Genomic DNA, 22480 nt, shown 5'->3' on the forward strand with positions numbered 1-22480 from the left:
AATCTTTTTGGGGAGACACTTTGAAATGGTTGACACACACTGAAGAAAAACTTTAAAAAATAAATCAATATTTTCCTGGTTGCCTTTAATGCTGCAGTGTGTATGACACATGTAGGGATAAAAAGAGCAAATTGCAGAGTGGGTGCAGGGCCATGCCAATGGAATTGTATAAAAATAAATAAAAATAAATATATGTACACACAAATACAGATTCTTAGATAGTTTTTTAACTGAGGGTTCTGATCCAGTGCAGAATGTCTCTCCTCCCTCCCGAGGGCTCTCTCCAGCTTTCCAATATTGAGAAGGTCCGCTTGTTAGCAAGGAGTTGTTACATGACTCAGGAATGAGGCTGTTTGAACTGCCATCCAGATTTCCATGGAAACGCTGCTGGGGTCAGCTTCCACTCTGCTGGGAGAAGACTGCCAGCCTCTTTGAAAATGCACAGTTCCAGCCTCTGACCAAGGTGGTAGGCTTTTCCCAGCAAGGTTCTGCAAGGAGGCCGGAGAGCTGGCCCCGGGCTCCCCTCTGGTGGGAAGGCAGATACACAGGGCCAGAGGTTTTCCGAGAAATGGAGGAGGCTGGTTTCCTGAATGCCAGATTTTAAAAAAACACCCTCGGAGGCAGCCAGGGGACCGACCAGGTCCGGGCTGCGCCGCCATCTTCAAACCCTGCTCTGAGACACAGACCTTTCTGAGGCCCCCAGGCAGCCAGGGGCCAGGTCCAGGTGTCCTGCTTCCCGCAGCCTCTTCTCACCACACCTGTCCAGGCGGATCTGATTCCTCTGGTGTCTTAACTCTTCCCTTCTAGGTTCCCAACAGGCTTCTCCTTGTCTGTGACCATCTGCCCCAAGGTTTCCACATGATCGTTTTATTTGTGTTCTCCATTTCTTTCCTCTCTGTGCCTCAGTTTCCTCACTGATAAACAGTGTTGAACTCAGATAATCTCTCTGCCCGTCTGCCTTTAGTGCGGAGGACAGAATATGCAGTATACTGTCTACCTTAAAAAGAAAAAAGGGGAAAAAATCAATCTCTTTCTAGTTTACCTGCTGGTGGTCAGGAATAGAAACAGGGACTATCTGGCAAAGACTGAGCCAGGGAAGCCCCTCCAAGTCGATGTCTCAGCTGCAGAAACAGCACCAGGCCCCCCTCTGAGGTCTTGAGGTCTTCTCTGGGGCGGCAGCCAAGCCTCATTTCCCACTACGCCTTTGTCCCAAAGCCTCCCAACAGAACATCAGACGAGAGAGTCCTGTAGCCTGTCTGGGGCCTGAAGGCACTGCCCTCTGGTACCAGACGACCTGATGAGGTCAAGGGCTTTGTTCTTCACAACATTTGAATCAAGGTCTGCACATGCAGACAACTCTGCAGTTGACTCTGAGACGCCTTTGACCTTCTGCCAAGTCGGAAAGGGCCTACCTACAAACACAGGCCACCCTCAGATCCTTGGCAGTCCCCCAGCCTTCTTTCCTTAGCTTCTCCCCACACTGAGACCCCACTTAAAACCACCCCACAGTGAGGCTGCTGGAACCAGAGCGCGGGCACCAAGGGTGAGTCAAGGACAGATGCTCTTTCCTTGTTTTGGTGTCTCCCGTGGCAGGTAGGCTGACATTCAACCTAAGCCCTTCCCAACTACTGTTTTAATTGGAGGGAGAGGATGCTTCCATTTTTGTTTTTAGGTAACGTGAATCTACAACAAATTCATTGTTCCGAATAGAACAAACCCTGGCACGTCCTGAAATCAAGGGGAGGAAAATGAGTTTCAGGGGACATTGTCAGAGCTCCTCAAATGAAGAGCTCGTTTCCTCCTCTGTAAAATTCTCTGCAGAATAACTGAGAGGGCAAAAGAGTCATTCACAAAATCAGGGGCTTTTCAAAAAGGCAGTCCAGCTAGAGGAACTCCCAGTTTCTGCCAACTGAGTGCTGATGGTGCCCCTCTTGGGGACTGCTGGACCCCACGCAGCTTGCCCCCTGCCCGGGATGCCAGGCAGAGAAGCCGTTCCAGGTTCACTGAAGCAGTTCTTGACCCAGGAGCTCCTGTCAAGTTTTCTTCCTTGGATGACTCAGCCTGGCCTGACCTGTCCTATCCCATCAAGAATGTGAACACCGTGAAAATCCCTGAGAAGCTGGATTTTATGAACAGGAAATGACCCTTGGCACAGGAGGAGGGAGAGAGAAGAAGACAGAGAAGCAATGCAAAGACTGTCTAAAGGAAACAGGAGTCACAAGGAGGGAGTGGGCAACCCTCGGTGGGCTGCACGCTTGGGGGTAATGGCTCTGGGAAACACTGCAGGGGCGTCTTCGTGAGTCGCTGAGAACAAACCCAGGCAATGTGGCCTGCCCGGTTTTCTTCCGTCTCTGGCTTTAGTTCCCGTCCTGGTCCGGGTCAGGAAGGCCCCACCAGGAGGGCCCTCCCTCCCGGCTTCCAACAGCACAGGTCAGAGCTTTTTCTTTTCAAAGTGGGGCACAATGCCGCTGTCCTCAGGCCTCGGGCTGCCTGCCCCCTCCGTCTCCTTCAGGCCCTCCTCGGCCAGCTGGGACAAGTACTTCTGCAGTGAGAAGAGAGGGACAAAGGAAGAAGAGAGGGGGTTAGTGGAGACCTAGCAGGACAGGAGAGGAGAGAAGTGGAGGGTGTGCGCCTCGGCCTCCTCGCTGATCATCTCACGTCTAGTGGCTGAGGCCCCCTCGCCTGCCTCCCCATACAGAACCCACGCCAAGCAACGCACGTTCCTCCCCCTTTATGTTCAGTTACAAGGAACACACGTCTCCTGGAGCAAAGCCCAGTGTCCAGGCAGCACGTCCACGTGTAAAGGAAGAGGGGGGGGGGCGAAGCTAGAAGACCAGGAGGAGAGAAATGCAGCCCTACAGAGATTGGAACAGATGAAACCGCAGCCTGACACCCGAGACTCCTGACAGCCTGCTTCCTGTCAGGCAGGCTGGCAGGGGGAGTGTCCTGCAGGTCTTTCCAGGGACTTCTGTTCTATTGTTGGGGCTGCCTCACAGCGCCAGGACACTCACTGCTGGGACAAGCCCCCAGCCCGTTGTTGGGCCGCCCTCAGATGCTGAATTCATCGCAGTGGGACAAAACTAGAAAACGTCTGGGGCCCCAGCTGGGCCCTCCAAGTGCTGGGCAGCCAGGGCCAGCGCAAAGAGCACTGGATTGGCAGTGGGCACGGTCAGGTCCAGCACAGTGGTCAGGCGTGTGGGCTCTTCTGTCAAATGACCTGGGTTCAAATCCTAGACCTCAGCAGGCAAGTCACCCAATATCTCTGACACCTGTCAAGTGCAGGTCATAACAGAGCTACCACATAAGGTTGCAATGACACCCAAGAGTAGTGGCATAAAAACATTTAGCGCAGCGCTGGCCCAGAATAAACACTCCGTGACGCTGCCCTTCATCGTGAGTGGCACCAGCCCTCCAATCTCAGGAAAGTTATTCTGCCTCTCCCAGCCAGGGACCCCAATCTGTTCAGTGGGAACAGCAGTCTTCCTCCTCCCAGGGTGACTCTGAGGGGCAGACGAGATGGTGTGGATGGGCCTGCCCGCCCTCTCCAGAGGTGGCTGTGGGTGGCTGTTAGAGGTTGGCGAGCCTGACCGGAGAGGGGCAGCCCCGGGGAAGGGGAAGGTATGCTCAGAGAGGCAACTGGGCGAGTGTGCTGCATACAGGCACGTTCCTCCTCTGGACCTGGAGCCAAGCAGGTGTCTACTTTTCTTATCTGGTACCACCTCCGCCTGTTGTTCTGGATCTCTCTGGTGGGTTCTCGCAGGGCTGTGACCGGTGGCGGGGCACAGCAGGAGATACAAAGAGAGAACTCCTCCCACCTGCTCCCTGCCTCAAAGAGTAATCCCTTACCCCTACTTCAAGGCCTCCCGGGGGGCTAAGTTTACAAGCTGCCTGACTTAGGTGTCAGCCAGCACCTGCTGCTTGGGTCTGACTTCTTCACTTTTCACACGTATAACTTGGGGTAGGGAGGGTGGGCGAGGCTATGGACAAAGACATTCTGCCAAGGCCACTAACAGAAACCCTATCTGGGAAGCCTGAGGTGGAGGCTCCAAGCTCCCTGACAGGTGCACAGGGAAACCTGAACTGTGGTTGGCAGGTGTAAGGGGCTTAGCCACCGTCTGGCCTGGACACGCCTAGGGACCACAGGAATGGCTCTGCCCTGCTGTGGGAGGTGAGTCTGCCTGGGTGTCTGGCTCAAAGGCCTAGAACACTGGGAAGTCCACTGCCCTGGAAAACACAGAGGATTTAGAATCAGAGGCCCTGGCATTCTTCCTAACTTCCTGGGTGACCTTGAGCTGTGTGGTCTAGCAGACAATGCTGGGGAGATCAAAGTTTCTCACATCGAGGCATCAGAACCTGCTAGAAAGATTTTATAAATTCAGGTTCTCAGGCGCAGCCCTAGAGAGAATGAAGAAGCAGGTATAAGGTGAGTACAGGAAGCTGCATTTCTTAAGGATTCAGCTAGTGTGAGGACCAAGGTTAGGAAGATCAGGAGCAGGTGATCTCCAAGACCCGGTCCAAGGATGCCATTCTGCAGGTTTCATCTTGTTGGGCTGGGGGGTGATGATGTCTCCTGGGTGGAAGACAGCCCTCTGCTGGCTGCGTGGAGCCCAGCCTGAACCCTTGGTCTGGCCAAGTCAGGTCTTCACTGCCCTCCCCCAGAAGCAGCTGGGCGGGCCTCAGCCCCCATGGCTTCTCAGTCACAGAGCAGCTGCTTTCTGGAGGGAAACCGAGGGGCTTCAATGAGGCTTGAGTTTGGGTATGGCCCATGACAGTCCCTTGCAGGTGGTAAATCAGGCCATGGCGTTATGGGTCTCAGTCTGCAGCACCAGCTTAATAGAGTGAAAAGAGGAAAGAGATTAAGAATCGGGTGATCTGTTCCCAGGCCTGGTAACTCAGCGTCTGCCTGGTGGTGGACAAATCCATACCTTTTCTGGGGGTCTCGGTTATAAAGCGAGAGGACTGGCCCACCTCTGAGTTTCTTCACTAGGGGTGCACTTCAAATAATTTGGGGTACTTTCTCAAATGACATATTCCCAGGCCCCCCTAAATTCTACTGACTCTCTGAGCTAGCACGTGTACTCTGCAAACACTGCTCAGATGATTCTGTTCAAACCTCTGGTTGAGAATCAGATCAACCACTCTAACACTTTAGTTGGGATAGTAAGTAACGCCAGCTCTGGAATTAGGGCATCCTGCCCACCTGCGGGGCTTCCTGAGTTGAGGCCGTGTGTGTCAAGAAATTAGTCTGATCCCTGTAATAAAAACAGGAGGTGCCTGAGATAATTGCTCTGGCAACTGATAGACCACGCTTTCTATTAAGTTACAGAACCCAGCCTATACCAGGTGTTAATTACGAAAAACACTTTCTAATATGTTACGTATCCGTTAGGTATGTATGATGGAGCATATTACTATGTTTCATTGTTTTTAAGATGCTTTTTTCACAGACTGACTTCTCTGAAACTGAGATGCATTTTACAACTGATGAAGTCTCACTATCTAACTTTCAACATTTTTCTCTCGGGGGTATCAAAAATAGTGTCTTATAATGGGTGGCACCTTAGATTGTATGAAATATGGTTACGCAGAGAATTTTTATATATCATCTACTGATGATATAAAACTTATTTTATCTATTGCTTGTCACCTACACTAGGTTGGAAACTCCACGAGGGCAGTGTTTGGTCTGCAGTTTTTTTCTTTTTGTTGCTCCATCCCCAGTGCCCAGAACAGCGTCTGGCACACAGTATGCCTGTGACAAACAGCTGCAGTATGGACGAACATTTACACAGAGTGAAATAGTGGGCTCTATACCAGCAAACCTGGACCCTGCACAGGGGAACAGAAACCCAGAGAGAGATCTGCATCTGAACATCCAGGCTTTGTGAAAGGGGTCGGCCCCAACCATGGCCAGGTGAACATGAACTCAAGTTACTCGAGACAGAGGGAGAGGTGGACACAAAACCCCGACCCAGTGGAATGTGTTAAGTACCACGGTGGAAACAGACGCTCTGAGAGCACCTGGGAGGCAGCCACCACATGGAGGACTGCAGTGGAGTCAGATCTCTGGGTGGTAGAAGGCGAGAGGAAAGAAACAGAGGCTAAAGAGCCCCCCAGAGCTAGGCAGGGAAGGCCAAGGTTACCTGTAAGTTCCTGTAGTGGATAGCACTGCGACAGTGGCTTATCTTCGCCATCTCCTCGCTTGTGTAGAACAGCCCGCAGAGCTTGCAGTAAAACCCAGTCCTGGGTACCACGAACTCCACCCCTGCAGAAGGATGGGGGATGGACAGGCAGGCAATTAGGAAGGCAATGGTTGGGGGGGGGGGCCTGTGGTCCTGCAGCCTTCAGGTGTAAATGGGGACAATGAGTTCCACCCCTCACTTGCTGTTGACTTTGGCTGGTGACCTAGCTTCTCCAAGCCTCAGTTTCCTCCTTTGCAAAAGAGGCACCAAAAGACTAGACTGTGAATGAAACCTCTGTCATTCACAGGTGGCTGTGCTTAACAAGTCCATGCTCTGAGACGGCCTCCAGGAACTGGATCCAGACTCTCCTAGGACGAGCCTATTTCTGGGGAAAGGAGGGGGAAAGAGGTTTATTTGCAGCAGTTGTGGCCAGGACGCTAGAAGAATGCTAGCATCGTTTATTTTAGAATTACATTCATGAAAAAAATTTAAATAAACAAAAATGAGGAAAAATCACCCAGAGTCATTCCACTTAAACATTTTCTTTTGCATTATCTATAGGTAATGCCTTTTTCGGGGGGGAGATTTAATTACACCCTAAGAGCCATGTGTCTCCTCCTTTTTCATGTAACAGTGTATCACACACATTTCCCCATCTTTCTCCGGCCTTTTCAGCTGAACCATCAATTAATAGAATTTTATTTGTCATTCATTAATGCATGTCCCAGGGTGCTGGGAGGGCTCTAATTCTAAGGAAAGAAAACAGTGGCCCAACAGCCTGAGAAGTGACNTTGGGGGGGGGGGAGATTTAATTACACCCTAAGAGCCATGTGTCTCCTCCTTTTCCATGTAACAGTGTATCACACACATTTCTCCATCTTTCTCCGGCCTTTTCAGCTGAGCCATCAATTAATAGAATTTTATTTGTCATTCATTAATGCATGTCCCAGGGTGCTGGGAGGGCTCTAATTCTAAGGAAAGAAAACAGTGGCCCAACAGCCTGAGAAGTGACCGTGTCACAGCCCAGACAATTCATCTTTGAAGGGATGGTGGCTGTTCCAGCCTCCACCGAGGTGTTTCAGGGGTCACAGCTTTTCCTCTTGAAGACACTGTCAGCAGAGTACTGAGTCCAAGTCTGAGAGGATACGGACTGGGCGCTAAGAGCCCAGGTGACCTGCGGAGAGTCAGTGGAACCCCACTCAGGCCTCAGCTTCCTCAGGCACCTGCTGGCACAAGAGCAGGATGCGAGGGTCATGAAAAGCAGGAGCCATCACAGAACTAAAGGAGAGGGGCTGGCGGATTTCCGACCCGCTTTCAGGCTGTGGCCGCACCCTACATGTGCTGACACCTCAGCAGAGCTTCACCACTGCCATCTGGTTAGCTCTCCTTGTTCTCCTGGGGCTGGTCAGAGGGCCGCACCCTACGGAGAGTGAGGCTGGGAGGAGCATGTCAGGGCACGGGCAGCTTCTTGCAGAGAGGGAGACAGACCAGGCAATGTGGGAGCCGAGTGGGGGGCTTCCCTCACGTTCCTCCTCCCACCTCCTGTGAGACAGAGCTGACTGCATAGGAGAGGCAGAGATGTGTAATTACAACTTTCTTTTTTTCCATTTCAAAAAAGCCACTTTTCAGTGTGGAGGGACAGGTCTGAGGGAGGCGGGAGCCCTGGAGGCCTGCCTATAGCCTGCCTTGACGGACTGCTCCCCGGTGGGTCAGGGCCTAGGCTGCCACCCCAGCCACTTTCCTCTGCCACGCAGCACACTGTGGTGCCCCCAGCCACCCCAGAAGTGAGGCGGCTTCACTTGGGCCAAACTGCCCCCAGGGAGGCTGAGTGTCCTTCCCCTCCTCACCCTCGACTGCAAAGGATGGCAAATGGTTCCAGCTTTGCCTGTGAGTGGACAGTCCCACTTCCCATAGATGGATTTCTGGCTCCTGGTTTTGGCTGCCAAAGGAGCATTCAGCAAGGCCCGTTTTCTCCTCAGTTCCCACAGAACAGTTCCGCCCCTTGCGCTGCTCTACAGGGAGCAGAGGCTCACACAAGACAAGATAAAGGCAGCTAAGAGAGAAGAGGCACCACCCGGAGACCACGGGTTGCAGACCAGGTCCACCCCCTCTGCACTGCCCCAGACCCTGCAGGATCGACCAGCAGGCTGGTACCAGGAAAGCAGCCCTGGGGTTTTTACTGCAGACCCTGGCTGAGGCCTCCAGGAGTCTCCAGATTCCCCAAGAATCCTTCCAGTCCCTGTCCTGGTCCCGCAGAAGGGAGGCAGCTGGCTCAGAAACTACCGAAGAGCAAGAAGTAGGGCCTGAGATTTCACATCAAGAAAAGCTTCCCCTGCCGAAGAAGGGGAAGGAGGAGAAGGGAAGGAGGAGGAGAAGGAGGAGAAGGAGGAGAAGGAGGAGGAGGAGGAGAAGGAGGAGAAGAAAGAGACAGAAGAAAGAAGAAAGAAGAAAGAAGAAGAAGCTGCCGCTGCCTGGAAGCCACAATACAGTGGAAGGAAAATGAAATTTAGAGTCAGATGGACCTAGCTCTTGACTTACACAGTGTGATCTTCAAACTTTCTGAGATAAGTTTCCTCATGTGTCAAATAGGAATAATTGTACCACAAATGGTGCTATGGAGAAGCACCTCTCACTTTGCCTGGTGCTCAGAATACATAAGTTTCAACACATGCATTACACATTTCTGCACAGAAGCCAACTGTCTACACATTTGCCTGCCTGCCCTCCGACCTTTCACCGTGGCTACCAGAAGAACTTGGACTCCACAGTTGGGCAGCAACTCTCTTTTGTGCCTCCCCCGCCAGCAGCTGGTCAGAAGGACCTGGCAGTCCAAAGAGAGCACTGGGGAAGTCTGACTGGGGAGGCTCCCCGAATGCCTGGTGACTCCCCTGTGTAACTGGGAGTGGTCACAGGCACTGCAGGGCCAACACTGCCTCAGGACACCTCTGGAATGTGAGGGCCAAGGGAAGCAGCAGCATCAAGAAAAACTGCCACAGCCCCGACAAGTTCTGTAGCCACTTGGTCGTCCCATTTTTTCAGCCTCTATTAAGTACAATAATTAAAGCTGCATTTGCCTTTCTAATAATAGCTCCTGGCAGGGTAATTATAACCCCGTCATCCCAGCAAAGCCTGGAATGGGTGGAGGGGAGCTTTCATTTTGCAGGCAATGCCCTTTGGTTCTGGTTAAGAGCAGGCCTCGGCAGGCTCATGCTGCCTGGAGTCACCCAGAGCTCCTCCCCATAAGGCCCACCCCAAATCCTGAGCAAGGGGCCTTCACCTCCCTTTCCTCTCCACGGTGTGCCCTGACCTTGGCATTCCTCATTGTGCCTCCCTGTTCTCTATGGAGACAAAGCCAGAAAGTTGTCCCCTACCTTTCTAAAAGTCTCTCTGCAATGGTGACTGATCCCGGAGAGTGACGGGTTATGCAGCCCCCGTGAGAGGAAACGCAGTAGGTCTCAATACCTACCTCATGAGCAAACAATAACAAGAGACAATTCTAAGTACCTCCTCCTGGAAGACACTAAAACCTTACAAGCATTCATTCATCTAATCCTCAAAATAACCCTGCGTGGCAGGCTTCTATTACTATCCCTGATTTATAGATGAAAAAAAGCCAAGCAGAGAGGTTAAATAAGCAGCTCTTTGTCCCCCAGCCAGTTGGGTTTGAACCAGGGAGTCAGATTCCACAGTCTGTGCCCTGAGCCGCTGCCCAGCACTGCCTTCCCTACATGGTGCTGCCTGAACAGGAGGAACGGCAGGGCAGAGGGGTCTCAGAAGTCCTCGGTTCTGACCTGCACCCACCACGTGAGCTTACGTAACTCTCTGGGCCTCAGTTTCCTCATCTGTCCAATGTGGAAAAGAGTACCAAACGCCCCTACCCACCCCAAGAAATCAATGAGATAATGGGTCTCACAGCTAATGGAAGACAATAATCAAGTACCAACTATAATTTATAATAGTGCCAAATCAGACACAACCCATCAATGGACGAATGAATCAATCGACTGTGGTATATCCATATCCACAATACAATACTCTCCACCAAAAAAAAAAAAAAAGAAACCGACCATGGGTACACCCAATAATATAGATGAACCTCAAAATAATTATGCTGAGTGGAAGAAGCCAGTCAAAAACATTCATACTGTCTGTTTCCTTTGTATACATTTCTGGAATGCAAACCAGTATTTAGTGAGCAAAAACAGATGGGTGGTTACCTGGGCACTGAGGTATGAAGAGGGAGGGTTTGGAAAGGAGTACCAGAATTTGAGAGGTGATGAATATGTTCAATACCTCGACTGTAGTGACGATCTCCCAGGTGTATACATTTGTCAAAGCTGGTCAGACAGTACACTTTAAATATGTGTTCTTTATTGTATAACAATTACACCTCAATGGAGCTGCTTTAAAAAACAGAATGAGACACCATTTTCCACCCTGACAGATTAGGAAAGATTAAAAACTGATAATATCCGATGCTAGCCAGGATGTGGAGAGTGAGAACTCTCACCCAAGGTAGCAATTACTACTGGAACAATCTTTCTGGAGTGCAATTTAGTAGCAATCATGAAAATCTGAAATGCAAATACCTTTGGCCCCACAACCGCAGGCTAGGACGCTGCCCTACGGAAACACCACACACAGACAAAGGTTACAGCATGGGGAGAGGGGGGCAGAGCACAAAGGTGGCGTGGCTCCAGAGTCCAGCTACTGGGGTTGACATCCGGACTCCAGTCCTGGCTGATCTTCAGCTTTGGTGCGTTTTTTTAAAAATATTTATTCTATTTTTTTTTTTTTATTTTAGAGAGAGGAGAAGGGAGGGAAAAAGAGAGGATGAGAAACATCGATGTGACAGAGAAGCATCAGTTGGCTGCCTTCTGTACAAGCCTCAGGAGACCAAACCTGCCACCCAGGCATGTGAGCTCTGACTGGGAATTGAACAGCAACCTTTCGGCTTGAAGGACGACACCCCACCCACTGAGCCACACTGGCTGGGGGCTGATATGTAGCTTTGTCGCCCTGCACCTCAGATTTCTGATCTGTAAAACAGGAATAAAAACATTTTGACCTCACAGGAGCTTCCAGAGAGTTAAATGAGATACTACCAATACACGCAAAACACCAGGAATGGTGCTTGCATGGCAAATGATAAAAATACAAGCTTAGCTACTACAGCATTTTAATAATGAGGGAAAAGATTGAGAACATCTTAAATGTTCATCAGCAGAATGCTTTGGTAAGTTATAGCACATCTTTTAAGACAGAATATTCATGGTGCTTAAGAAGAAGGAATTTTCTATGTACTGACATGACAAGATCTCTAAGACTCACTGTTAAATTTAATAAACAAATTGTTGAACATTATGTAGATAGTGTGCTCCTACTTTTGTAGGAAGAAAGCTATTTGCGGATATGACAGTGGCTACCTCTGGAGTTGGGGAGAGTCCAGGGGGAAGAGACACGGCATTCAATATTTACTTTATGTGGTTCCTTAAAAAAAAAAGATTTTATTTATTTTATTTTTAGACAAAGGGGNTTAAATTTAATAAACAAATTGTTGAACATTATGTAGATAGTGTGCTCCTACTTTTGTGGGAAGAAAGCTATTTGCGGATATGACAGTGGCTACCTCTGGAGTTGGGGAGAGTCCAGGGGGAAGAGACACGGCATTCAATATTTACTTTATGTGGTTCCTTAAAAAAAAAAAAAGATTTTATTTATTTTATTTTTAGACAAAGGGGAAGGGAGGCAGAAAGAGAGGGAGAGAAACATCAATGTGTGGCTGCCTCTCACACACCCCCTACTGGGGACCTGGCCCACACAACCCAGGCATGTGCCTGAGTGGGAACTGAACTGGAGATGTGTGGTTTGCAGGCCAGCACTCAATCCACTGAGCCACACCAGCCAGGACAGTTCTTATTTTTTAACTGCTACAGTAATCTTGCACACTTTTTGTAATAAAACATAACAATAAAAAGACACAAATTATAAGCTACCTAACCTAAGGTACCTTATAAGGTACCTGACCTAACCAGTGTGGCTCAGTGGCTTGGGTGTCATCCTGCAAAGTGAAAGATCCCTGGTTGGATTCCCAGTCAGGGCACAGACCTGGGTTGCGGATTCTGTCCCCAGTTGGGGTGTGTGTGGGAGGCAACTGACTGATGTTTCACTCTCACCAACATTTCTCTCCCTTTCTGTCTCCCTCCCCTTCCCCCTCTCTAAAAATAAATAACTAAAATCTTTTTTTAAAGATTTTATTTATCTTTAGAGGCGAAGGAGAGAGGGAGAGAAACATCAATGTATGGTTGCCTTTAGTGCATCCCCTGCTGGGAGTTGGCCTGCAGGGAACTGGCCTGCAACCCAGGCATGTGCCCTGACTGGGAATCGAACCGCGATCCTCTGGTTCATAGGCTCGCATTCAATCCACTGAGCTACACCAGCCAGGGCAAATAACTAAAATATTTTAAAAAATTATAAGGTAGTAGAATTTATTCTTAATTTTTGCTTGTGTGTGTGTCCGTGAGATTCCAAGTTCTTGAATGACGAGCGACGTGTGTGGCATCTCTCGGTTGCCCCAGAGTGCCGAGCGCGGAGCCAGGGCCCGCAGAGCTGCTGGCAGACGGAACACGTGAAGGATGCACAGAGGACCGTCTGGCCCCTTCTCACTGAAAGGCAGTCTTTGCGGCTGCTCCCAGGGCTGCCGCACTCAGGGCCCTCACGCAGCCACCGCAGCGCCTTCTAAAGTCAGTATTTCTTTTTTCAGTTTTTGCCCTGAGGCATGCTGGAGGCTATGCCGCAAATTTACCCCTTAAAAAACAAAAAGGACGTTTGCTTTTCAATCTGCCTCTATAAAAAGGATGACCTTGGAAAAGCAAGAAGAACTTTTTAAGAAGACACAAAAATTAAAAAGAGAAACTTGATGAAACGGGGGAGCCTCCACACTGCCCGGCCCCCTGCCTGACTGAGAAGCCACGTGGTCACTGGTGGTGATCGTCCCACACCCCGCACTTCTCACATGTCCCTTCCCTGTGGCACCTTCCCAAGGTCACTCTCGGGGCAGCTGCCGTTACTCCTCTCTTGCTGCTTTCCAACCTTTCAGACACAACGCAGACTCAAAGATGCTCTCGGCTGATGTGGGAGTCACTGGGTTAGCTGTGGTGTCGGAAGCTCCCAGGGAGCTTAAAGGACCTTCATTCCCCAATCCAAAACGCTAGTTAACTCTCCTTTTTGAAAATGGGTCCCAGGTGATTGTATTATTGACCTCCCTCCCTGACCCACTGCAACACTGCCACCATTGAAAACCCACTCATCTGGTCCAATCCCACGTTACAGGTGAGGAAATGAAGGCCCAGGAACCGCTCCCCACCCCCCACCCCCACCCCGCCCCTGCCAACCCACTGCTGTGTGTAAGGGCTTGCCATTCCTTTGCCTGGGCCCTGCGCCAACACCCCCTCCCTCAGCCTCCTCCCCACCCCTGCACCCTGCCAGCTGCTCCCCTGGACAGAGCCCCTATCTCCATTCTGCCTCTGGCTAGGCTGCCTGTCCTGGCCATTTGAACTCTGACCCGAACCCTAACTCTAACATCCCACTCCCAAGGCCTGCAAGAAAAGTATCTTTACATCTTTTTTCTTCTTATCTTTTTTTTTTAGTTGACTCAGTACTAAAAACTTGAAGTGACTAGAAAAAAACCCAGACTAAAAATCGTTCCTGGGTCTGACTTGCCTGAGGACAAGCAGCCACCCAGCAGCAGAGGCCCAGGGGCCCAGGTCACTCTTTGCCCGATGCGCTCACTGTCAGCTACACATAGAGTCTGCTCCCATTGCAGTCTATTCAGCATCATTGCCTCAGGGAAGCTAATTGCTCCAAAGACAAAAAGGTAGCCCTGTTTCTGGAAGGGCTGGGGCAAGGAAGACAGGGAGGACAGAAGCAGAAGCGGTGCATGTTGACGGACTTCGTGGTGGCCTTGGGGCTGCTGCTTCCCTAACAGAGCACTCCCTGGCAGGGAGAACAGCCCCTCAGGGCTCTAGCTCCCAGGGCAGGGCTGTTTAAGGCCCGGCCCAAGTTGTGTCAGCTCTCCTACAGGCGACTGAAGTTGCAAGAGTCTTGGAAGGAGCACCTTGCAAATGCAGGTTATTGCATCAGACATGAAAAACATCAACAAAGTGAGGAACAGCCCTGGAAGCCCTGGGAGCTGACTTCTCAGGGAAGACTGTGTATTTCACCTACCTAGAGGAATGCTAAGTTCACTGAACACATCCTCGGGTTCCCAGCAAGGCAGAGAAAGGGGCTGTTTCAGCTCCACTTCTGTGTATTCTGGTGACCTCGCGTCCAAAGATTTCACTTCCAAGTACCTGGAGTTTTCTGCAAAACATGAGCCAAAGCAAAGGACCAATGAAGTACAACGTGCCTCCAAGAATCCCTGCAATTCTACTCCCGCTGTGTGATGGGGATTGGTCCCTTGGACTGCTTAATTACACGGGACCAGGATGAGGACTGCTCATTCATTAGAACCCAAGTGCTATAAGTTAAGAGCTTTTTCCATTGCCCAAAGAATGCCACACACAGGACACCTGGCAAATCTCTGCACTGGGCCTGTGGGGGATGGGCTGCCGAAGCCTTGGGTGCGGATGATCCACGCCATTCTCCCCAACTCTATATCACTCCATCTGTGTAGGAGGAAGAACTACTGAAGGGCAAAAATTGTGCTGACGTGCACAGGAGCACCGAGGCTGACAGCAAAGGCCATGCCACTCTCTCACCCCAAGCTTGTAGAGCCATGTTATTAAACCTGAACTCCAAATACTGGGTAAGCTAATAAGCTATGAATGACGTGCATGTTGAGGCTTCTGCTGCAAAAGGAAGAGGGTTCGATCAGAGCAAGGGGAACGTTTAACTCCTTTATTCTTGCCTGCTCTGGACACAGCCCAGGCCTCAGTGTTTCTCTAGCAACGAGAAGGCAGCTCGTGACAGAGTTTCCATGGAGACTCAGATCCAGGCAGGTGGAAAACAGCTCAGGTCAGCTTGACATGGAGGAGAGCCCAAGCTTCCGGCTCCCCTACCAGCAACAGGGCACTGGGTTGAAATGCTTATTTCGAAGGCTTTGCTCTAGACTTTCTGGGCCTGACTCCTGCCCACCTCACCCCCCCTTACTACAACCCCTGGAATGCTACAGACTGTCTGTGAAAGAAGTATCTGCTTATTTCCACAGGGAGAACAGGCAGTGTTACTCCTCCTTCCTGCCCCCAGAGCCCTTGACGGATCTTAGTTTCCACTTGGCGGAGAAGACAGGGCTTAGCCTATTTTAAACTCTGTTTTGCATGATGTCATAGTGCCAGGCACAGACACGGCATCACCTCCAGTGGAGGCAGCGGAGGTCCTGGGACAAGTCTCATGTCACCATTGGGCCCTGGAGAAAAGGGGGTCTGAGGTGGAAAGAAGGGGGGCAGGCCATGCCCCTTAGCGAGCCCCTCATTCTTCCCTCCTCCCGCTCCTTGCTGGGCCTCCCCGGCTCCTGCTCCCTCCCTCGGGCCTCACAGAAGTAACAGCCTGGGTGGTCCTTTGCCTCAGAGGCAGCTGGCTGCCCCTAGGAACTGTGGCTGATAACTCAAAACTTTTGCTAGTTTTAGTTGTCAGAGTCCATCTGGGCTCCCATAAATTCAGCGAAATCTGCCCTATCTGAGTTTGCTTCTCAGAAAACGTGTGATCTCCTATCTGATTTCCTTTGCACCACTTGCCTAAAAGCTCTAAACAGTTTAACCAGGCTTTTAGAGAAGCTCGCTTTCTGCGCTAGCTTGAATGTGGGCTGAAACCTTTCTTATGTTTGCTCTGGCCTGTACGCGCCCGCTCACTTCTCTCGGTGAGCAGGGGTCCCGTCAACCCAACCACACAGGAGAAAAGGCAGGTAGTTACCCTGGGTCGACACTCCTTGGCAAGCCTGGCTTTGGAGGTCGGTTTCGGTGGGGGGGCTGGCTTTCTCTTCCACAGGGCTGCCTTCACCAGCCCCATCTTCGGGAGTCCCCTTGCCCTTGCTGTCATCAAGAAATGGGCTAGGCTGCCGGGCCCTCTCCTCCGCTGGCTTGGGGGAAGACATTTGCTGGAGTGCAGGGGACAGACGGACATCTGAGCTCGCTGCTCCCTTTGCCTGCTTCTCGTAGCAATCTGAACCCGCCAGTGAGAGGCCCGTCTCGCATTCAGCTGGCTTCTGCTCAGCCGCCAGATTTAGGCCAGGCATTTCCACGTCCATGTCACTGGGACAGCTCGTGGAAGCAGAAGGCACTTCTTTGGGAGATTTGTGGCTGATTTCTGTAGCCCCATTACCTATGGTCTTGACCCCCTCCTTGGTGAAATCCGTGGCTAGGTCCAGGGGTAAGGCGGCTGTCACACAGAGACATATTTCTGGGCACGTTTTGTCCTTCTGGCCCATGGGCACGATCTCTTCCAGCTCTGGGATGTCGGGTTCCATGATAAAATCTTCTTCCTCCCCTACCTCGTCCACAGTCACCAGCTCCTCCATGTTCGTGGGGTACCAGCTCTCGTCCTCTGCTTCACTTCCACTCTCCCAATCTTGATCCTGAATAAGGATACAGAAGGGAGGGCAGAGGGTGCCTGAGGAGCAGGTCTGAGTCTTCAACCGGAGGGCACAAGCCTCGACCCCAGGGCCCCTCAAACCAGAACGATCCTGAGCATTCTTACTTCTACCTGGGAACGCTCCCCGGGCAGTTAGAAGCTGTAAACCATTCCAATCCCACATCACTGATTCACCCCTAGAATGAGGCTCAAAACAGCACAGGATTTGGAATAAGCCCTTAATGCTTAATCTACCATCTTTCACATGGCACAAAGAAGTTCAACCCCTGGTACACAGGAACTCAGTAAATTGGTTTTGAATGAATGAATACATGACTAAGTTATAAACCATAAGTACTGGAGCTGTTCCCTTGAAGGTAATGCATCACTAAATGGAACTGCAGCAAAGTTCCCCATAAAACTCCCCCGAGCACCGCCTCCCAGCAAGGGTGCAACTTGCACAGCCCGGCTCATAGTAGGCCCCTCCCAAACTTCCCCCTGGTGACCCCAGCAACCTACAGGCCCAGCAGCCAGATTTAGGAGATCAGCTTCCTGGCCAGTGATACCCATCTCTCCACCTCTCCTGACCCATAAGGCACGAAGCTGGCCACATTCCAAGGACATTTCTTTGGGCTGTGGCAGCCCCAGCACTGTCACTGGGTTTTTCGTTTTAATTATGTAAAATAATCTTTACGAGCAGAGGAGATGTCTTGTTAATCCCCGAGCCTGGGCCTGCTGAGGTCAGGGCTCCAGATCGAGTACCCAAGTTCCCCTTCCTGTCCCAGCCCCTCCCACGGGACTGGCCTATTTTGGGAGCCTGGCTCTGAAGCCCGAGTCTTTTTGGGGCACATGTTTTCTCTTGCGGGCACAGCCCACGTGCTGGAGTACGGCAGAGCCCGGGCATGTGGCTGAGATCTCCCGGCCAGGACTACACAAAGGGCCCGGCAGAGCCATTCCTCCAGGAAGTGCTGGGGAGGCGGCTTCACTCATGGAGCCACTGGTGGGGTCTTGAGCGTGTCCCACGTGGCGGGCACCCAAGCATCATGGGACAGAACAGGGACTCCTGTAACTTGGTCCCCAGTGGCTCAATGTGTAGACAGGGCTACACTGTCAGCACCTGGGACCAACCAATTTTACCTTCTTTGTTGTTGCGTCGTCTGGATCAGGGGACTCTGTTTCTTTCTCCTGCCTGCCCACTGGTGGAGTGTTTTCTTCCAAGCCCTCTTTTCCAGCCTTGCCAAAGGAAGCACAGAGCAGACCGAGTCAACAGTCAGCAGTGGCACAGAGAAAAGGGATGCCAAGGCCATGAGCACAGCTAACAGCTGCCGGGTGTGTTGCACACACACTTCTTTTATCCTCCCCAAACCCCTCAGAGGCAGGTGCTATTATCGTCTTCACTTTACAGATGAGGAAACTGAGGCTCAGAGAGGTTAAGTAGCTCGTTGAAGGTCACACAGACAAAAGGAGTCCCAGAAATGTCTTAATGGCTGGATCCATACCTTTAGGCGATCAGAAACCCCTGGCCAACTGGACACTGTTTGCAGCTGCGCAGACTGTCAACTCGAGGGGCCAAGGGGGAACTGGCCCTGGGGTTAGCAGCTATCGTAGCGCCTCTCCCCAGCAGATCCGTCCTGGCCATAAAATATCCCATCCAGGCCATTATGGGTGGGAAGGGGGCTGTCACCCACCAGTGTCCCCTCACCTCTCTTGTGCCTTGTCTCTGCAGCCCCCTCTGGCCACCCCCCTTCCAATGCGGCCCCTCGTAATAATGCTCATGTCATGGACACTGAACAATTGAAAGCCAATGTCTGGGTTGAGAATTGGGGTCTCTCATGAGTCTTTAAAACAGGGCTCAGCAAACTATAATTCTCGAGCCAAATCTGTTCAATGCCTCTTTTCGTAGTCTGTGAACTAACGATGGTTTCCACGTCTTTAAATAGCTGCATTTTCAATGATTATATAAGTGCCTACATAATATCCTCAATTTCGCTCCTTGGCCCACACCTAAAATATTTACTATCTGGTGTTTTGTAGAAAAAAGTTTTGCAACCCCCATTTCAGTTTTGGGAGGATATTCTCCCATGATTTGAATTTTGGCTGCCAAATCCATGACTATTCCTGGGTTCCCAGGGGCAAAGTGCATTTTCTCAACATTTCTGGCTGAGGTTAAAAAGTAAGTGACTGTATTTCTGATTTCTTAAGAGCAGACACACCCCTCCTGAGCTGAGAGGAGCCAGCTGGTGCAGGCAGAAACTCAGGGCTGGCTGGTTTAACCAGTTACTACCGGACAAGGGAAGACAGTGGAAACCCTCAAGTTCCTACTCTTTCCAGTGTTTGGAGCACAACACCCCACCCAAACCCCTGCTCAAGTCTTCAGAGTTGACCTAAGGGCACAGCCGCTCCAATGCCTTTTTAGCCACCAGAAGACCCCACAGCTTCTACCAATAGGGGGCCACTTTCCTTTATTTTTATCTCCCCGAATAAATTATCCATGACCTCCCCTTGTCAAAATACATAACCCACATCCTTCCCAAGCAGTTACTGCAGCCACACTCCTAAGTCAACACAGTAAAGGGAGCCTCTCCAGTTCAAGCTGGGAGACGGAGGGACAGCCTGGCTGGGCCAGAAGCCCCCCACCAGGCAGACCCCTGCTCTTCCTCCCGCACCCACGGGAAACAGAGCAGTGCCTTTCAGTGCACCTGTGGCCCTGGGACCACTGGTAGGTGACAGCAGCAGCTTAAGGGAAGCAGACAAATGCAGCCAACGCGCCCCACTGCCTGCACCAGCTCAGGGACCGAGCTACTAGGTCCCAACTGCTGCAAGCAGGGCTCTGGCACCCTAGGGCTATGGCCTCCATAAGCCACCTCCTGATTGGTCCTAGGGCTGTGGCCTCCATAAGCCACCTCCTGATTGGTCCTAGGGCTGTGGCCTCCATAAGCCACCTCCTGATTGGTCTCCACTTTCTGCTCCAGGTACTCCAAAATGCAAAAGCCACCATGCCCCCACCGCACCTTCTAGCTTAAACATTTCATTTGCCTCCCCTTGAACTTAGGGTAAACAAAAGTCCTTAACCTGCCTCCAAGGCCCGGCATGATGTGGCCGCTGCTGAAAAATCAGCCTCGCCTCCCACCCTTCTAACTCAGTGTTGATCCAGCAACACTGGTCTCTAGCCCCTGGGCCTTTGCATGTGCTTTTTCCCTCCTCTCCTCCTTTCACCCAGTAAATACCCACCATTCCTGCACATCTCAGTAGTCCCATCCTCACCTAGGGGAGCTTCTGATTGGTTACAGGCAGTGACCACTGTGTATGCCTCCATCTCCTTAACACGTAACACTCACACTCTCATACTCACTTGAGAAATTATTGGATTAGTCCATCTTTCCACTAGGCCATGAGCTCCATGAGATCAGGGGTCGTTTCAGCTCCACTCTCAACGAGCCTTAGTGCCGGGTGCTCCATGGGTATCGGTCAATAAAGCAATGGAAAGTGGTAGAGTAGCGGGGCACAAACAACGAGTTTGCACCTGCCTCCCAATGTGCTTGGGTCTCTCCCTGGGCCCTGAACTGAGAATCAGCGGTTTTCTATTTCTCCCTCCTACAGATGGTTTATACTGGCGGCTGCACTCTGGGGACCACTGGGCTCCCCCTGTCCCATGACATGTTTTGGCCTACACAGTTTCTAACATGGGGGAAATTTCAACAGATATCTGGACTTGGGTCTTGCTCTAAGGGATGGGAGACCCAACAGCCCAGGGCGTGCATTCCTGGTCGGCAGGCACAGAATGGAGTGGGGCAGTGGCTGTCTGCTTCCAACAGACAGGAACCTCCTCCTCCATCTGCCATGGCCCCTTCTTTCCACCTGGCCTCACTCACGTGACCTAGTCTGTGTCACCTGCCTGGCTTCTCTCCCCTAGGCATCTGGGTCTGCAACCCTTGGTCCTCCTTCCAGTGAGGTGGAGGAGTGCTTCTTTCTCACGTTCTCCCAAGCCAGTGACTTCATTTCCTCCCTCCCTCCTACTGTCCTGTGGTCAGGGGTGGCTCTTAGGCTTGGATCTGGCCACCCACAAACACTGCGCAGCCCCGGTACCAGCTTCTCCAGTGCGAGCCCTTTCTCCAGAGATCCCAGAAGGTTTCTAACAAGCACAAGCTCGTTAAAGCCCTACAACAGCCTTGTGATCACACCCATTTCACAATCAAGAAAACTGAGGGAGAGAAGAACAGGGTGTGACCTGGTTCTCAAAAGCCAGGCCTTTGCCTCCAGAGTCTGGGTTTGGTCATTCATTTCTTCAACACAGTGTGTAATGAATGCCCACGCTAATCTAGGGACTAGGAACAGAGCAGTGAGCACAGCAGGCAAGAATTCCTGCCCTGGCAGAGGCTACAATGGGGTTGGGGGGCAGTGGATAGATGTTAAAAAAATAAATAAAGACGTTAGGGGATAAGTTAGAAGGACAGAGCTGCTACCAAGGAAAGCTGGGAAGAAACAGAAGTGTGTCATTGTGACTGTGTGCAGTGGCCAAGATAAACGTGTGGAGAATGTGACAATGACCAAAGACAGAGGAGGGGAGGTGGGACCCACATAGACCCCTAGGTGGGGTTCCTAGGCAGGGCCCGATGGCGGGAGGTGTCTGGCATATTAGAAGAAAGACAAGGACACTGTCCTCAGCTCTGTTGTTTTGTTCCCCAAGTCCCGTCCCTTCTGTCTATGACCTGAGTCCTGGGCAGCCCCGTGGGAATCTGGGTTGTTCTGAGATCACAATAGAGTCTGAGATCAGGGAGGAAAACTCTTGGTTCTGCTGTTAGTCCACAAAGGAGTGATGGACTCCCTGGCTCCAAACCCACAGAACCAATCTGTGGGGGCTCCCAACAAGTCCCTGCTGACCCCACTCCAAGGCTATGAGAGACAGAACCCACAAGAGGGGCAGAATGGTGGGAAAACCCATGAGGCTTTCTGGGAATCGTTTTTTGCTTCAGGGAGTCTCAGGGTAAGCTACAATGTGAGTCCCCTTAAATGGGCAAGGGTGGTGCAAACCAGCGAAGGGCGGATAACAGCCAAAGAAACAAGGTTACCAAGGAGGCGGCTCAGACGGTGGGTAGGAGTGCGAAGGGGCGGCTCCACCCCTCTGCTGTGGGGACAGGTGGTTCTCCACTGGCAGTGTGAGCCCTTGCTCTCCACCCCTCTGTGCCTTTCCTCGAGTCACTGACCACTCACAAGCACCTGGGACACCTCCAAGCATATACAGTTGGCCCTCTGTGCCTGCAGGTTCCCCAACTGCAGGTTGAACCAACCTTGGATAGAAAGCCTCAGAAACTAAAGTTACATTGTTGTTGACACATGCTACGTAGCTGCATCTTTACTGAACGTGTACAGACTTTCTTTTCTTGTCATTATTTCCTACAGAGTACAGCATAACAATGATTTACATAGCATTTACAGTGTATTCGTGATTGTATAAGTAACCTAGAGATGATTTAAAGCGTACGGAAGAATGTGTATAAGTTATATGAAAATACCACACCATCTTCTACAAGGGATTTGTGCATCCTCAGATTTTAGTATCCTCAGGGGTTTCTGGAACCAATTCCCAGAGTCACTGAGGGAGGACTGTACCCTCTTCTTAGAAACATCCACCCATTCATGAGTCCTCAGGATCCAGTCCTAGTTCTCAGAGAGATGCAAGAGGTCCTTCACGTCCCCCCTACCCACCCTCTAGTCTTATCTCCTAACCTGCC

The 22480-nt window shown here is 51.2% G+C and overlaps 1 protein-coding gene across 1 annotated transcript in view; it reads right to left on the reverse strand.

Annotated features, from left to right (window-relative positions):
• Positions 1-237: 237 nt before the first annotated feature.
• The window catches only part of RBM20 (RNA binding motif protein 20), a 183511-nt gene continuing 161268 nt past the window's right edge, over positions 238-22480 (reverse strand). The window contains exons 10-14 of the mRNA XM_037063820.1: positions 17886-17981; positions 16092-16752; positions 14409-14543; positions 6144-6265; positions 238-2542 (exon numbers count right to left, since the gene is read on the reverse strand). Of these exons, the coding sequence (XP_036919715.1) occupies positions 2432-2542; positions 6144-6265; positions 14409-14543; positions 16092-16752; positions 17886-17981 (1125 nt within the window). The 3' untranslated portion in view covers positions 238-2431. The remainder of the gene's footprint in view (positions 2543-6143; positions 6266-14408; positions 14544-16091; positions 16753-17885; positions 17982-22480) is intronic.

The sequence above is a fragment of the Sturnira hondurensis genome, unplaced genomic scaffold (assembly GCF_014824575.4).
Source record: "Sturnira hondurensis isolate 20B ecotype Veracruz unplaced genomic scaffold, ASM1482457v3 Scaffold0014854, whole genome shotgun sequence".
In the NCBI taxonomy this organism is placed as follows: domain Eukaryota; kingdom Metazoa; phylum Chordata; class Mammalia; order Chiroptera; family Phyllostomidae; genus Sturnira; species Sturnira hondurensis.